This window comes from Tachypleus tridentatus, chromosome 6, assembly GCF_004210375.1.
Source record: "Tachypleus tridentatus isolate NWPU-2018 chromosome 6, ASM421037v1, whole genome shotgun sequence".
Taxonomy (NCBI): Eukaryota; Metazoa; Arthropoda; class Merostomata; order Xiphosura; family Limulidae; genus Tachypleus; species Tachypleus tridentatus.
In genome coordinates, this window is record NC_134830.1 from 141,446,273 (window position 1) to 141,464,089 (window position 17,817).

At 34.5% G+C, this 17,817-nt stretch overlaps 1 protein-coding gene across 10 annotated transcripts in view; it reads left to right on the plus strand.

Moving 5' to 3' along the window:
• The first annotated feature begins 467 nt into the window (after positions 1–467).
• The window catches only part of LOC143253873 (serine/threonine-protein kinase unc-51-like), a 72,014-nt gene continuing 54,664 nt past the window's right edge, over positions 468–17,817 (plus strand). For 3 of the 10 annotated variants that reach the window (XM_076508362.1, XM_076508372.1, XM_076508366.1), the window contains exons 1-3: positions 468–764; positions 12,995–13,087; positions 15,658–15,708. In XM_076508362.1, coding sequence (XP_076364477.1) covers positions 675–764; positions 12,995–13,087; positions 15,658–15,708 — 234 coding nt within the window. In that variant the 5' untranslated portion in view covers positions 468–674. Of the gene's footprint in view, positions 765–12,994; positions 13,088–14,860; positions 15,184–15,657; positions 15,709–16,173; positions 16,376–17,817 lie in introns of those variants that run through there. The other 7 variants (XM_076508363.1, XM_076508367.1, XM_076508368.1 and 4 more) reach the window with 5 other exon arrangements.

Consider the following 17,817-nt stretch of genomic DNA (forward strand, 5'->3'; position numbering starts at 1 on the left):
GGACTAGCTTTAGGATTTTTAAATAGATATAATAGTTTTAGTTTAGGGAATAGGGCAGTCCAGATATACCAATAAATTCTATGCTATCCCAGAACATTATGTTGTGGTGTAATATTTTGCAATATTGGCGGTGCCATCTCATCATATCACAGATGATGGCTCAGCGGAATTTTTGGAATGAGTTTTATAAAGTTATATTTATAAGTATCTGTTTTAAACATATATTAAAAAAAGGAATTATCACATTTCCCAGGTAGAGCAGATGGTCTTAAATTATTATCCTGTAATGAAAGTTTCCGGTCAGATTTATCTTATAAAGTGTAAATGATAATGAATACGATATACGCAGAATATGAAATAAACATGTTATATAGTATTAAATTCTGTCAAACGATGGCGTTCATCTATGTTTTAGTCTAGTACTTAACGTAATAGGCATGCTCAAAACAGCTGATGTGAATGACAAAACGCGTTAGTAGTTATAAACACTGACAATTTAGTAGTAGGTTGTATGTGAACATGTTAAAGAATATGTTCCTTCTGTTCTTGATTTCAGAAGAAAAACGTTGTGATACACATTATCCTTTTATTACTGCAGGCTAAATTTTTTAGATGTATTTTATTTCAGAAGAAAGTTTACTTGGAGGTACATGATAAGATTTTAAAACAAAGATATGGAAACTGTAGGGGATTACGAGTATAATACCAAGGACCTCATCGGACACGGAGCTTTTGCCGTTGTATTTAAGGGAAGACATAAAATAGTAAGTATTAGTTGTTATTTACTGCTTATAACACTCTCGAAATAGTGAATAGTAAAATATATATGCAAAAACGGCTCGTTTGGGTTGAGAAAATATTTTACGTAGAAGAGCGAACAACGTTTCGACCTTCTTCGGTCATCATTTTCTCAACCCAAACGAGCCGTTTGTGCATATATATTTCTCTACAAGTGGGTTTTCTCGACGTCAATGAATAGTAAACTTTCACTGATAACTCAAACGAATTTAAATTCTGTTATTGCTATTTCATTCAGTAATTTAGTTAGTGAGTAGCAATAAGTGAGGCATATTCCTAAGACTAACGTAACAAAACCTTTTTTTTTTACTGCGATCTCAATTCAGTATTGAATTTTAAAATGTCTCTCTCGTAATACTGAAGCAATGTGTTTGTATAGCCAGAAAGATAATCACAAAGTTTAATAGTACTGAAGCTTAGCAATCGCAACATGTCATTATATGCTTTTTTAATTTTAATGATTTTTATATTAAAAGGTATATATAATGCCTGTTGTGAAATTGTTAAAGGAACTTGTGGTGTTTTCATAAATTATAAAATTACAGGTGTCAATGTCTGTCTTGGAATATCAAACTTATTTAATCATTTAATTTTATTACATTTTAGTCCAAGATACTATTAACAAACTGTGTTGCAATCCTTTTACAGTATATACAAGAAATTGAGGATAATAGCAAAAGTTTTGGTGACAAACGTGAATTTGCTTGTACGTTTTTTATATGCTAAATTAATATGAAATTATAGTGCATATATCCCATACCTTGGTTTTGCAGAGTTTGAAGGTTGTATTAGCTACTTAACAAACCTTTTGTTTTTTTAAATTTCCTAAGTTTTAAATCACCTGTATTATGTGACAAACAACCTTGTTTGTTTTTATAATGAATTAATTTTAAACATATAATTTTACTTCCTTTGTTTATGTCAGGGAAACTTGTGTCCTTTTTAATATGTTAGTTATTTTCCTTTTATGGAAAATTTTAAACCTAAAAAGGATAACTGATTTAAAGTTTAACAAGAAGAGTTTTACTCAAATAAATGATAACATGTTAAAAATCAAATTATTCACAAATTTGTGTACATATCGCACATTACACCTAATTATGTGGCAGAAGGATTCTGTCTATGTAATGTTTAATGCCATAAACAAATATAAAAATTATTATGGATGAGGCACGAAACATCACAGTCCAGTATAGGTGGGCTGTAAAATTTGGACAGATTGTTCTTTCTGGAAAACTCTTGGAGGGGATTTGGTTGATGTGTTCAAGTGTATAAAGGCAATAGAAAGGATTGATGCATCATTTTGTGTGTGAGCATAGTAGACCAAGAGAACATAATTTAAGATTTGATGTGATAGGAGTTGTCTACAAATTAGGTAATTTTAAGCTTTTAAAAGACACTACTCAGAAGTGATAAATTGTTCTAATCCTGTTGCATTTGAGAGCAGGTTTGATTAATACTTAAAAACTTGGATATTGCAGAAAGGTATTTAATGAAACAAATGGAATGGTCAAAATGGGCCAAGAGGCTTTTTGTTGTCATTTGAATCCTGTCTCTTGTATAGTGTAAAGTTGAACATCAGTTTAAAAGACTTGCAGTTGCTATATACAATTTTGAATTTCTGTGTTTTATTCATGTAGAATGTTTTCCCAACACTTTAATTTTATAAAGTAAACAGATCTAGAACTAATTTTAAGGAATAAGTATCTAAACATATTGCTTCAAGACTTTTTAGAACATGTATTTGACCAGTAATTGTCAGATACAACTATCTGACTATCATAGGCCTTCAGCATGCCTTCCCAGAATCCTTTTGAATTTCATCATTTAATGTTTCTGAAGAGAAAAATTCAAGTACTGATACATATTTTACATTAATTTTTTAAAATCTTGATAAATATTTTGTTAGTCTCTACTGTACTCACTTCTAAATATCTGTTTTTCTGTTTAAGAAATAAAAGTAACAAAACCTTAAACTGCACTTAAAACTTTACTTAAGCTATGTTGTTTGTTTGTTCAGCACTGATGATTTTTTTTTCAACAAAGTACATTATAAATGTTGTGTATTTGGTTCCACAACACAAGTTTTTTTGCTCACCTGAATTGACAAAAAGGTGAATTAAGTAAAGTTTTGTTTCTTAAAAATTCCGAAATGTATATTAAAACTTGCTTTGACAAATGTCAAATTTGTTCTTTGCATCCATGTTAGACATCTTAACTATTTTTATTTTCATTCAATTATTTTGTGGAATATTAAGTTGATGCACATATTTTGATATGGATTGTAAAAGTGCTACACAGCATTTGTAAGCAAAAATTAGGCTTAACTAGTACTAGTTACCTATATGTATTCATGATAAGAAAAACAACAGCATAAGACAAAAAAAAATGTTAGCAGATAACATTAAAAATTTAACACCTAGTTGATAGGTGATGCTTTCTTGTTTACCCCTGAAAAAGATTATCTATTGAAAATTATACCTTTGTTGTTTTTACACACACACACACACACACACACACACGCGCGCGCGCGCGTAGAAATGCATACATGTAATTTAGTAACAACAAGAAAGCTGTTTGTCTACCTAGGGTGCCTTATCCTCTAAACTTTAAAATAAAAAAAAAAAAACACTGAAAGTCAGTCCTCATAACTTTAAATATTTATGAAGCCTTCCCTTAAACTCCCTGAAGTTAAATGCATTTAACTCATCTGAAGGGAACTCATTTCAAAGGCCAGCCATTCTGTTAGAAAAATGAAACTGTCTAAGCTGAAGATGATTTTTACCTTTGTGTCTATTATTCCTACTTTTTTTGCTATTAAGTAATTAAAAAATCATGTATCAACATTATTAATTCCCTTCACAATTTTGAACACCTCTAACTCTGTTTTCTCAAGAGAAAATAATGTCAGATATCTTGACCTTGCCTAGTATAACAATTGAACCCCTTCCAATGATTCAATGCCCTTCTTAAAGCAAATAACCTCAGACTGAATGTAATTCTTTAAATAAATATATATGATGTGCAGTGATAATAAAATTGAATGCATCTCAGAATCTTAAATTTCTTGTTTTGAAATAAAAACAAATTATAATTTTCTATTAATGTAAATTACTCATAATGATAAATGTTAATGTATTAAATTAAGAGCATCCATTGTATCCATTTAAAAAACATTCACTGCAATGTCTTAAGATGTATTCAGATGTGACAGTTATGTTTTTCACTTCTAAGTACCAAGTTGTTCAGTTTAACTCACTAAACCTTTGTGGATGCTACCAGCTTCTAGTCACAAATTCATATTTACCCATCATACAGTGACAACATTCAAGAAAATTGTCTTTTTGGCTGAAAACTAATCAAAACCATATTATATTCTACCTTTTCATAGGTAGACCAAAAGTTCCATGAAGCATCGTCATATGTTTTGAAACAAATTTCTGATCAATGGCAGAAAGTGCAATATGCGTTTAATGACTGATGGGCTGAAATTGTGTTATGGAAAACCAACCTTGTCTAAAAGAATTGAAGCTTTTGAGATGTTAACTAATTTTCTCTGGAACGTTAATTTAGAAATAATTTAACTTGTTTACTTAAAATACAAAGCATTCCATAAGAGGTATATTCAAGTAGAATAACAATAAGATGATTGTGTTTGTTTGTTTTTGAATTTCACACAAAGCTACACGAGGGCTATTTGCACTAGCCGTCCCTAATTTTGAAGTGTAAGATTAGAGGGAAGGCAGCTAGTTATCACCACCCACAGCCAACTCTTGGGCTACTCTTTTACCAATGCATAGTGGGATTGATTGTCACATTATAATGCCCCCATGGCTGAAAGGATGAGCATGTTTGGTGTGACAGGGGTTCGAACCAGCAACCCTCAGATTATGAGTCGAGTGCCATAACCACCTGGCTATGCCAGGCCTTGTGTGATTTTGAATATGATGATACATAATTAAAAGATTTAGAGGTCTAGAATTGGTTCCTTTTAGCAGAATTTACTCTTTTTGACAGGTATAAATCTGTTAAGTTGTTTTACTGATATGTTTAGTTTGTGTAAATTTCTGTCAAATAAGGTTACATTTAAATTTGGTCATATCTGTTGATTAATTGTTTTTATTAACCACCATTGCTTGTTCTTATGTGGTTAGAATTAATTCAAATAAGGAGTTGTTTTTTTTTCTTCTTAAGTTTACAAATCTAAACAGCTGAGCAAAACAATGTGACCAAATTGAGATTACCCCCAAGCCAAAGGTCAGCAACCTGTGGCTCTGGAGCTGTATGCAGCTGTTTAATCTTCCCATTGTCCAGTTATTGAAATTAGGTTACATGTATTGTGGCTGTTGTTGTTTTGTTTTTTGTCCAATTTTTTCAGGAAAAAAAAAGAGCTCTTGTAATTTGGGTTGCTCACCTCTAACCAGTTAAATTTATAAAAATGTTTATTCCATTCTCTGCCATAAGGTGACATGTACTAATGTCTTATGTTTGCTTTTCTAGGCTAGAAGTATAGCTGCATAACACTGAATACTCTTCATTAGTGTGTAAAATGTTGGTTATAGACCTTCTATACATCTGATTAATGGTAAACTTGTTTACATACCTCAATACTGTTTGTTTGTTGGATGCAGTATTTGGCAAGCTAACAGTCAAAAGCTTTACATTTTTCAACAGGAACTGTTGATTATTTTTCATTAAATAAAGTATTTATTAGCCTATTATTAATCTTTATGTTCAGATTATGTAGTAGGATTTCTTTCCTGGTGCTGGTGTTTCAAACATGACCTTTTGACCATTTAGTACTTTAAGGCTGTCCTTGTACTCCCAACCTTGGATAAAGCACAAATCTTAACCCACCCTTTACTTATCAGTTAAGTATCAATTCTCCCCCCCCTTAAAATCCTGCTATTTGAATTTATTTTGCTTTGGTGGATGTGTCCATTTTGTATGGGGAACTGGATCTGTGCCATTAACACATTTAACAACAATGGGAATTGATAAAATGCAAATTCATTTTAATTCTTAAGCTTGAAGATTTCTTATGAAAAGTGTTAAAGTTCCATGATCAGTGTAAATTAAAGTCTGGTACAAAAATGTGCCCATATTAGCCTTGTATATCATATTGACATTTTTGAGAAGGAGCAAATTAAAGTGTGGGCTATTGAGACTACACCCTTAGGCCCAGGCTCAAAAAAAGCTCATGTTTTTGTTTTTGAATTTCACACAAAGTTACACGAGGGCTATCTATGATAGCCATCCCTAATTTTGCAGTGTAAGACGTGCAGGAAGGCAGCTAGTCATCACCACCCACTTCCAACTTCTGAACTACTCTTTTACTAATAAATAGTGGGACTGGCTGTCACATTATAATGCCCCCACAGCTGAAAGAGCAAACATGTCTGGTGAGACGGGGATTCGAACCTGCGGCTCTCAGATTATGAGTTAACTGCCTTAACCACCTGGCTAAGCTGGACACAGCCCATAATGAGGTTTAGTGTTTTTCACCTTAATATGCCCATTTGATCCTTAATTCAACCTTGTTCACTTGTTTGTTTGTATCATTTTTAACCAGAGATTTTCTGAAACTCGATCAGTCGGACATATTGATATTAAATTTATGGTTTTCTGGAGAAATATCTAAACAGAAGGAATCTAGCATCACTTAGTACAGACACACCTGTAAGTATAATTTATAAATGTATTAAAAAGGTTAAAATCATAAGATTTTATTGGATTTACAACCAAAATCACAGTGAAGACTAGATATTAAATTTCATTTCTACTCATTATCTTCATATATATGAGTAATGGATCATGTGTAGGTGTAGATACATAATGAATACTCAGTGTCTATCTGTATGGGATAAATGTCTTGTAGTTGTGAAACATTAGAGAACTGAGAGAAAAACATTTGCTGGGTCCCACAGTGGCACTGACTGGGGACTTATAAAGCTAGGAACTGGGTTTCATACAAACCAATGGTGGGCAGAGCACAGATAGCTTTTCGTGTTGTTTCTATTTTTCTTTATACTGTTTCTATCTTTAGGTTACTGGGTTTCCAGACAATAGCAGAATAAATTTTCAAACAATTGTAGTTTAATAAGTTACTGAAAGTGAAAGTAGGGTATTAGAACTAATGAATAACTGTGCTCCCGTTTAACCTAGAATGACCATTTTTTAACAAAACAAGTACACCAAACATTGGTTGCTGCAGGTGGTTTGATACTAGGTTTTGAGCCTGATACCCGTTTTTTACTAACTGTGATTAAAACTCGTTGTTTTAGTGAATTAGAATGAAATTACACTATTGGTCCTAATCATTTTTACTTCGTTTTAACACAAAGGCAGTTTAAACAGGCAAAACAGAACTGTAAACATTTTTCACTTTGATATAAATGATGTTATAATTTTTGAACGTTGTTTATGCAGAATGTGAAGAAAATAAATGAATAAATTTAAGCCACGTATTTACATATATATATATATGAGAGAGAGAGAGTTGACCGTTTGTCTGTCTGGTGTTACAAGGTGATGTAAAGAAATGGCTGCATTAGTTTAGATGAAATTGATAAAATTCGGTAGAAAAACTTGGGTAGATTCCCCGTAGAAATCGTATAAATGCGTAGATGAAACTGATCAGGCAGTTATTGCAGTTTTACTGCCTTAATGAATGCGCACCTGAGTAAGAAGAACGGCAGTAAAGTGCGCGAAGCTGATGTCAAATGAAGATGACGTTTAATGCCGTGCGTAGCACGGGTAACTTAGAATCTGACGAACAGTTCATGTGCAACGCCTCAAACATAATAGACAAGGTGGCCCAGGATCATTTTTTAAGATCGGCAATGCAGAGGTATATTATTTAGTCGTTAAAAGTAACGCAAAGTTTCAAACTTTGAAAAAATAAAAAGACTGTGCTTGTCATGAACAGTATTTTTTTTTTAATGGCAGACGTTCGCGCGTATGGTTGAAAACCAAAGAATAACCACATGTAATTAAACCTGACGACAGCATATTGTTTATTTCCTAATTGTTCTATTGTAATCAGAGCACTGCTATCGCTTGAATGACCATACTGACTTGTTAAGTGATCAGTGATGAACAATCCCACTATTCGTTGGCACAAGAATATCCCAAGAGTGTGTGGTGGGTGGTGATAACTAGCTACATTTCCTATAGCGTACCACTGTTAAATTAAGGACAATTAGCACAGACAGTTCTTTTGTAGCCTTGCGTGAAATTCAAACATTTTCAGCAAACATCGTTTAACCATGTTAGGTCATTAAGAAAGAACATTTCCCAATTTTTGTATATCAGGACAGCTGGTATGGGTATAAATACTTTTACTAATAAAGCAGAGAACAACGTTTCGACCTCCTAGGCCATCTTCAGGTTAACAAAAAAAGTTTAGGTTTATTTAGCCTTGTATTATTTTAGGTGGAGTAGATGTTATCCAGGGGTTAGTTTACTTTTTATCGTATGGTTCAGTAAGTTTAATATATTCTTGAGACAAACGTTAAATACGAGGGTTATTGTTTGTCTCTTGAAAACACAAGAGTTAAGAAGGATCTGATTTAAGTGTTTAAGAATATAAAGGGAACTGATAACGTTGACGCATCATCGTTTTCACACTTAACACTGAGAATATTAGGACTGGGGGACACACATACGTTTTGGTAGGATAGGAGTTAGTCATCTTCAAATGAGACCGTTTATCTTCTCGGAGTGGTTGGCCTTTGGATGTTATGGAGGCAATACGTTTAAGTGAATTTAAGAGAAAGCTTGATAAGTATATGAGTGATAAGGGTTAGCTTTACGATGTTACTAAATACATATAATAGCTTTTGTTTAGTTTAGAGGATGGAATAGCCGAGGTTCCATGTTGCTCCACAACTTGTACGTTTACAGACTTGCATCATTAAATACCATAATTCTATCCCTGGTGGAGACAGCAGATAGCCTCATATCACTTTGCTGTAAATACAAACAAACAAACAAACCACCTTTGAAAAAAATTATCTATAAACCTCTACCTTCACCAAAAGTGCATATTGTATCTATATTTAGTCTTTGATTTAATCATTGTTAAACGTCGTGCGTATACTATAGTTTACCAAAAAAGTAGAAGTAACTGCTGGAATCCTACCTGTGGATTATTCAGTGTAAATTGAAATACCCTGAGAAATACGCAGAAAAAGAAGGGGGCACTTGGTACCCTAATTTTTAATGTTATCTTGAGTGTTTACTGTAACTTTTATTAAACAGCAACTACATCATACGTTTTAAATTAGTCCATTTGAAAGCATTCCAAAAAGTAAAATTAGCCATTGCCACTGTGCCAACTAACTGCAATCGTTTCAAAATTATCTTCAGGAAGTCTGACTGATGCCGGAAAACAGGAAAGGATTCGTTGAGTTTTACTTTAGGGAGGCAGAGTCAGGGTCAACGAACTGAATTCTGGGAATGTTTTGTTCTGGCATTTCATCAAAATCTTTATTGAAGGTAGGGTGCCATCCTTCTAGAGACATATTTATCCGCCATCATTCACCTCCTCCCCAGTGATTGAGATGTAAGATTGTGGGCGTATAACGCTAAATATCAGGTTTCGATACCAGTAGGGACACAGTAGTTAACTCCTTGTTTCACTGATGCGACGGCTACTCTCGATAACGACGAATTAATTACAAAAAAAGGACTTCTTGGATAACCAACTTAAAATCACCAGTGATATCTAAAATAAAAAAATGGAAGTGATATTTCTATCGAGACAGGTACCATGGTGTTAATTGGCATCTTGGTTTATCGTTTTCACAGCGTTTAAATGTTCAACACTGTCTTTTATCGCAATTTAATCAGTATACGAACTTCAAATACATTTTTATAAACTTCGTTTTCTTATTAAACGTAAAATATATACTAATTAAGCTTTGCCTGTCGATGAGGGACCCGGCATGGCCAGATGGCTAAGGCACTCGACAACTAATCCGAAGATCGTGGATTCGAATCTCCGTCGCACCAAACATGCTCGCCCTTTCAGCCGTGGGGGCGTTAGAATGTAACGGTCGATCCCACTATTCGTTGGTCAAAGAGTAGCCCAAGAGTTGGCGCTGGGTGGTGATGACTAGTTGCCTTCCCTATAGTCTTACACTGCTAAATTAGGGACGGCTAGCGCAGATAGCCCTCGTGTAGCTTTGCGCGAAATTCAAAAACGGACAAACCAGTCCAGTCGACAACCGTATTAGTCTGCGCAAATGAAAGAAGAACGGACAGAAGTCGCAGAGATCTGTTTATTATAGCTGAATATATTTTTATTTCAGTTTCAAACTTTGTTTTTATAGGTTATCTACGCTGTACTATTCGTAGGTATTGAAACTCTATTTTTAGCACTGTAAGCTACGAAGTTACTATTCAGTAATCGGGGTAAGGGAGCATGTATGCAGTAAAAACAAACAAACGTTTTGCCAATTTTTGTGTTTAAGTAAACAGTGTGCAAAAAGTTTCAAACAAAAAGTTGTGTGTATGTACTATTTGATAACTAACTCATTAGTAGTCAGTGCCTGAGTCCAATGATTAATGGCTCGCGTCCCGCTATTGCTGCTGTAAAAAAAGGAAAATAAAAAAATACGCGTTCAAGTTGTGAGTGCATAATAAAAATTAGTCAAATCTATCCTGGGTCAGAAGTTGAATTCATTCAAGAGTTGTGGCACGTGCTGTTTGTTGATTCTGTTCCGTTCTCCGCTATGACTGTTCCAAACGGTGTAGTTTTGCGCGTAAATTCTAAAATACAAGAACAGTGTAACTATATATAAAGTACGGGAGTCTTAATTTGATGTTTCAAATTGTAGTTTATTTACAATGAAAATTACTGATGAAATATTTTAAAACTTGAGTTTTGAACTTCATCAAATCAGTTACACGAAATATCACAATGTATGAAAATGAATTCATTTTAGCGATTTTTTCTGCTATGTAATATTTATATCTAAGTAATGGAGTTTTTCTACGTACTCTAAATTTATAAACAGCCAAAATGAAATGGGGAGGAACAACGTAAAACGTACAATAAAACAACATAAAACGTATGTTGTTGTTTTTTCTACTCAATCATAATTGTAATTTTAATAATGTTTATATGGCCCATCAATAGGTGCTGTGATTAGAATTTGGAAAGTCGTATCTTAAAACACAAGATACATGAGGTTTAACTTCTGATTAGAGTAATGATACAGATGTAACCCTTTTATATATATTTTCATGTATTACGTGTGATGTTGGTTGTCTCTTGACCTACTTCATTGAACCTATAAAGATTTAACAGATAATGTAGCATTGATGTAACATGTGTTATGGAACAATGTTTCGTAATAACCTGAAAAAGTCGAAATGTTATTGGCTGTGTTATGGTTTTATACAAAAAAAAACTTTTAACACCCATTCAAAGATGCCCCCTGGTGGCTCAGCGGTAAGCTTGCAGGCCTACAACACTAAAAAATCGAGAACAGATTAATCCTTTGTGTACTTTGTGCTTCAACTGCCGGAACATGATTTGTAGTAATTATAGATCCTACTTGTAACACGTGGGCTCTCGTACGTGTTAAATTGATTAAAGGAAAAGCGTGGGTCACTGACTAAGTGTTAGGCTTAGCTGATGCCAGTAACGCTTTTCGGAATACAGCAAGTTGATGAACTATTAGAATTAACTTTGTTTTTGTGATTTATATTATTGTTAGAGCCATTATTGCTCTTAGCTGCACTGTAAAGAGAAGTCTGTATATACAACATGTTGTCCTCGCCCTGTACTTACAAAACGACGGGGGGTCCTCCTCTAGGTTGCGAGATGCACCAGACAAAGCAATATTTTCAACGAGTTATAGCATTAAATATAATTACTTAAGCTTTGGGCTTAACTTCAAACAGGCAGACTGTTGACTAACTGAATAATAATTATTATTCCAAAAATGAAATAAAATAAATGTTGTTTTGTTATTAATTTTACCTAAATACTTCCATTTACTTAAAATATAATTGATAACAGTTGTTTATTGCAAAGTATTGTGATCTACTAGCTCCGTGTTTTCCAAAGTGTATCCGCATCTTTTCTGTTTGCTTGCGATAACAAGATGCAAATGTTGGACTTCCAATATCCATAGTCCAGCACACTAGCCACTGAATCATGTTCGGCTCGTGGAAATAGTAACGGAATGTGGTGAGTTATTGTATCTCAGAACAGCTGGTATGGGTATTAACACTTATTGATAAGGAGAGAACAACGTTTCGACCTCCTAGGTCATTTTCAGGTTAACAAAGAGTTAATAGCCATACCAGCCATTCTGAGACCCATTTTTATTTCACATAGGTTACTCATTATCAAGTAGTGATATATTTCCTCAAAAGGAGGCCCGGCATGGCCAGGTGGTTAAGGCACTCGACTCGTAATCTGAGAGTCGCGGGTTCGAATCCTGGTCCCACCAAACATGCTTGCCCTTTCAGCCGTGAGAGCGTTATAATGTAACGGTCAGTCTTACTGTTTGTGGGTAAAAGAGTAGCCTAAGAGTTGGCGGTGGGTGGTGATGACTAGCTTCCTTTCCTCTAGTCTTGTACTGCTAAATTAGGGGCGGTAGCGCAAATAGTCCTCGTGTAGCTTTGTGCGAAATTCAACACAAACCAAACCAATCCTCGAAAGGGAAGGACTGAAGACCGCCTGGAGGGATCATCTATTGTAACCACTCGCAACATTGTACAATGGTGTGTTATCTGTCAGTCAGTTTGTGTACACTAAAATGACGTCATATAAGGAAAGTTTTTAACGTTGCAATATCGTGTCGTTAGTAAAACGTGCTAACGCTCAAGAAGAATTACGCACTCTGTAGGCTCAATACAACATGACGTATGAACTTAAAAAAAAATGCTATTCTTAATGTTAATTTTATTTGCACTTAAAATAGAATACTTTCGGGGACTCTGCGGTACTACATCTAGTTATTTGTTTGGTTTGTGTTGTGGTTGCTATTTCAAGTAGTAGTGATGCTTACGTTTTGTTTTTACGGATAGTATATATTATCACGAAAGTTGTTTTTCCTATACTGTAACTGCCACAAATTATAGGCTGTTGTGCTTCACTGCAAACCTATCCTTTATAAATTATCTATAATTTATACAACAATTTCACATTAATCATACAGTATTTATTTTTTTCCAGAAACACGATTTTGCAGTGGCTGTTAAGAGTATAACGAAGAAGAATCTGGTAAAATCGCAAAATCTTCTGGCAAAAGAAATCAAAATATTGAAGGTTTGTGGCCGTGTTTACTATAATTTTAAAGAAATTAGTCGGATGTTGTTTAACTATCAACCACACGATTTTTTGTTCTTCAGCTTAATCTTTATTTCCAAGACTCGTTCATTCCACAAAGTTCCTGTTGTAATTTGCTTTACATCGAAATCAGTGACGGAAACAGGATTTCAGTGCCAAGTTTTAATTGTCCTTTATTATTATTACAATTCTGGAAATTTCAGTGGTGGATTGTATGTTAAACATTGTCATGACTGTAGATCGAGATTTGGCCGTCTCCTAGGATATTTAGTGGTGTTTCGAGTGAACGAGGGGTGGAAGGTGGAAAGCTGTGTAACAATTGAATAATCTAGGGCACACTGAAAACTTTCTTTTAAAAAGAATAGCGTGGACTAATAGTTAATGTACTGGGAATACTCTTCACACTTTCTACTATGGGCGCGTTATAAAAGTGACAGTCAATCCAACTATTCGGTTAGGAGTAGCCATGTTGCTGCCGAGTGGAGTGCTGTACTTCAGTCAACAAATTTGAAATTGAAGACAACTATTCTTGAACCTTTGGGTCGTACTCGGGTATTATTAAAATACACTGTTAGTCTGGGACTGTCACACATACATTGTACATACTTAGCTGCATTCGATGTAGATACTATGGTCACTTTTCCTGCTTTTTAAAACAGTAACAACTTGAACGACGCAATGTATACGTTAGATTTCCTCCACTCCACCCCTTTTTGTTAATTCTTAGTCTAGAAAGAAAATTAACACCCACCGCAAACCCTTGGGCTACTCTGATGGGATAGTAGGATTGTATCGTTATTATTAAAAGGAAACCACGGCCCTAGTGTGAAGAGCGAGATGTGTTTTTTTTTTGGAGGGGGGGGCATAGCTCCTGGTTAGAGCGGTAAGTTTACGAATTCACAACGCTAAGATCTGGGGTTTGATTATCCACGGTGGACACAGAAGATTGTCCAACGTGACTTTGTAATAGAAGAGAGAAACAAACAAATAACAAACTATTTTTATTAATCTACACTTTTAGAAATTGTTTGAGAATGTTTTGTTTGCTTTTTAGTTAAAAGACGCTTTTCGCCCACTTGGACTTCAGTACTCGCTGGTACGCTTCAACTGAGGTCGTTAACCGAAAATAAGGTGACAGGGGGAGCCGAGATGGGAGCGAACGTGTAATAACATTAACTGTATGAATAAAAAACAATAAAAGCAGTGGGGACTCGTTACAGCGTTTATTCAACATAGATAATAAAAAACATTAATGTTAATAAAAATGGCGATAAAAATTTTCGTGTGTGTGTGTGTGTGTAGATGTTAGAACCATGTTTTTAAATGTTAAGCATGTTATCCCAATTATCAGTGCCCAACATTTCCTGTTAAGATCTGTTTGTGATTTTTGTGTTACTGTTTTCATTTTCTCAGTATGCAAATTACGACTGTTTGTCGTTCTTTTGTCAAGTTTATTGATGTAATTTGTCTCAACGCACGAACAGGCTAGCGCAGATAGCCCTCGTGTAGCTTTGCGCGAAATGAAAACAACAAGCAAAAAATGTTCGTGTGTAACTGTATCGGCAGTTCTAGAATAAGACATTCACCACGTGACTTCTGTTTGCATGTTAAACGAGTAAAGGTTTCTAAATCTAACATAAATGCCTTGTACGGTAGGTATCAACATACAATTAAATACAAGATTGATATCGTGGAGTTGGATACGTTTCAAGATAGGTGTTAAGTATAGTGTTAGAATTTTGTTTCCCTCAGTTTGTCAGCGATTTTTTTCAGACTCGTAAAGCTATAAACCGGGTTTCGGTACTAGACGTGGTCGTAGCACATATAGCCAGCCCATTATTTAGCTATGCGCTTTAAAGTAATTATATTCGTTTAATGTTTTCGTTCCTTTTGCCTCTTGATAATCATGGCTCTGGTAAAGCACGAACTTAGAACGTCTGTGTGTATAAGCGATAATCCTTTGAAGATATCTGGATGTTGAGGCGCCCTCTAAGCTTCTTTCAAGGTCAATCATGTTGACTTTTACAAGTTTTCTTTGGCAGGAAGTGACAGGAGATCGAAAAATCTATGTCATGGTAACTATACAGATCTTGTACAAATAGGTTTTCATGCAGATAGATGTAGACTAGGTTAGTATAACAAAATGATCCATCAAACATACACAGTAAGGTTTGAATATAAACAAAACAAACCCACTCGTCGAGGGTTAGCGTAGTACTAAAACACTGCTTCGTATATGTCGTAGGTTGGCTGTGTTTTGTAGCGCAAAGCTGGACAATAGAGTATATGCGTTTTGTTCATCGCGGCGAATCGAACACAAGATTTTAGCGTTGTAGGTTATCGGACTTGCAGATAACGCAACGGAAGAGTGCGGGTTAAGAGTTTAGTGGAAAATCTATTTCACGGATGAGTTAAAAAATAAACAAATTAAAACAAAATTATTTTTAGCCGTCTCAAAATGTATTTTGAAACAAAAGCTGGAAATTTTTTTTATCCACTTCTGTTAACTGTTTTAATTGTTTCTGAAGTAGTTGTGTTTTATCTTGTAGGAGCTGACCGACTTGCATCACGAAAATGTCGTTTCTCTTTTGGAGTGTAAGGTAAAGTAATTTATAGTGCAGTTGTCTTTCATTAAAGTAATTCAAAGTACAATTGTCTCTCTTTCATCTATCTTTAAAATCTAAGTATTTGTTAAAAAATGGATGTTAAGTAAGTAAATATACTTGGATTTATGCGATAATATTGTAAATATTTGAAAGAGCGGTTCGGGAGGTCCAAGGTTCGAGTCCACCCGAGAAGAGCCGCTGAAAACAATCCGTCCCTTTAACTTTGAGGGAATGATAGTTCATGCTTAGTTAAACGTGTCTGGATGGGCGGCGGGTCCTGCTGACTTTTTTGCCCTCCTTCTGGTCAGCAGTTCTGAATTTGAGATCGCCATGCTTAAATATAACGGTTTTGACTTGGCTGTTTAACTCATGTCTGGCATAAGGCTGAAAACCTCAATACTACACCATAAACACTGTATAATCATCCGCTGCTTCATTTTTTTTAATATCAATTCGAAGAACTCGTGAGCGAAAACAACGTGTGTTGAAATATGCCAACCACAGCACATCTGTTATATCCCGTCTGATGGGGCTTTTCGCCGATACCGAGGCTCACCAGGCCAATTGGGATGCAACAGACGTAGCAATCATCCGAGTACTATATAAAGAGATGCATCATCAATTTTCAAAACGACAACTATTATGGTGTAAATCAGATAAAGTACGTGAATTATAATTATTGTTAATTTTCTTTAAATAACTTACATATCGGATTTTAGTATAAGAATTAATAACACAATATTATATATTTTGTTTTAATACTGTTTGTTTTATTTTTAATTTATTTACTGTTTTTCGTCTGCACTAGCGAATAGCTGAACTGTTTTTTTCTTTTTTTTAAATATCTATTTTTTTCACTTATTCTTCATTATGAGGTTGGCTTTTCCAGACAACAAACCATCTGATATTTGAATACCATTTTTAAAAGTTTTTTTTTAAATATAAGTACAGTAATGATAATAAAATCGGTATCCACGTGAGAGAATAGTAGCAAATAGTTGTATTTTCTGGTAAAGGTACAGTCAAACAACTTATAAACGAAGTCTCTTTTTGCTCTTAAATCTCTGTTTTTTAAGAGTGTGTGTGTTTCATTTCAGGTCGCATCTGAACTCGATATAAACTGAATTTTTATGACTCGGAATCCCAGTTTTTAATACTATCTTTCAATGGTCAGGTGGTTAGGGGCGCTAGGCTTCGAAGTCGATGCCTGTCGCTGAACACAATTGCCCTTTCAGCCGTGGATGAGTCATGATGTAATAGTCAATCCCATTATTTGTTGGTGAAGGTTGTGTTGTACAATTGCTTTCCTTCTAGTATATCACTTTGAAGTTAGGGATGGCTAACAGAATAGCTTTACACAAAATTTTATAAACGAACACAAATCAAGTTACCGATTTAGATAGAGTAAAAATAATAAAAAATAGGCCCGTTAATGAATATAGCTAACTTAACACACAGTTCTCACTCTTATAAACTGAGAATGTATTTTTGATCAATTGGGAACCATCACTGTTAATATGTTTTCGGCCGTAAATCCAGTAATACCTCACGATAGTTTTTTTTATTTCGATTTGTAACCATTCGTTGTATGTATATTGATATGTATGAGTCGTAGTACATTACTACAGTTTCGTAATTAATGTGAGTTATTTTTATGTTCTAAAAAAGTCGGGAGATGACGTTTAATACTGCAGATTGTGTAGGAAGGCTGGGAATGAAATTTTTACTTAAAATATTATAGGAAGGCTGTGAACAAGTTTTATATGTTCTTAAAATGGCATAGGAAGGTTGGGGGAAGTTTATATTCTTAAGGTGATGTAGGAATGCTGGTAAAAACAAGTTCCTTTGTACTTAAGATAGCATAAGAAAGGCAGAGAAAAATGTTTTTTATATATTCTTAAATGACTTAGTAAGGCTGGGAATGAAATGATTCTATGGTCGGTTTGATATCCGTGTTCGTTGAGGTGTTTCCCTTTGCTGTTTCTGTTATTTATCAACTTCAAAACAAGTGTTACGCCGTACATGTTTGTAACGAACGCTCTTCTGTGGTTTTCCAGGAATCGTGATTTGTGTCATTATGCTGTTCCTTAACAGCATCGATTG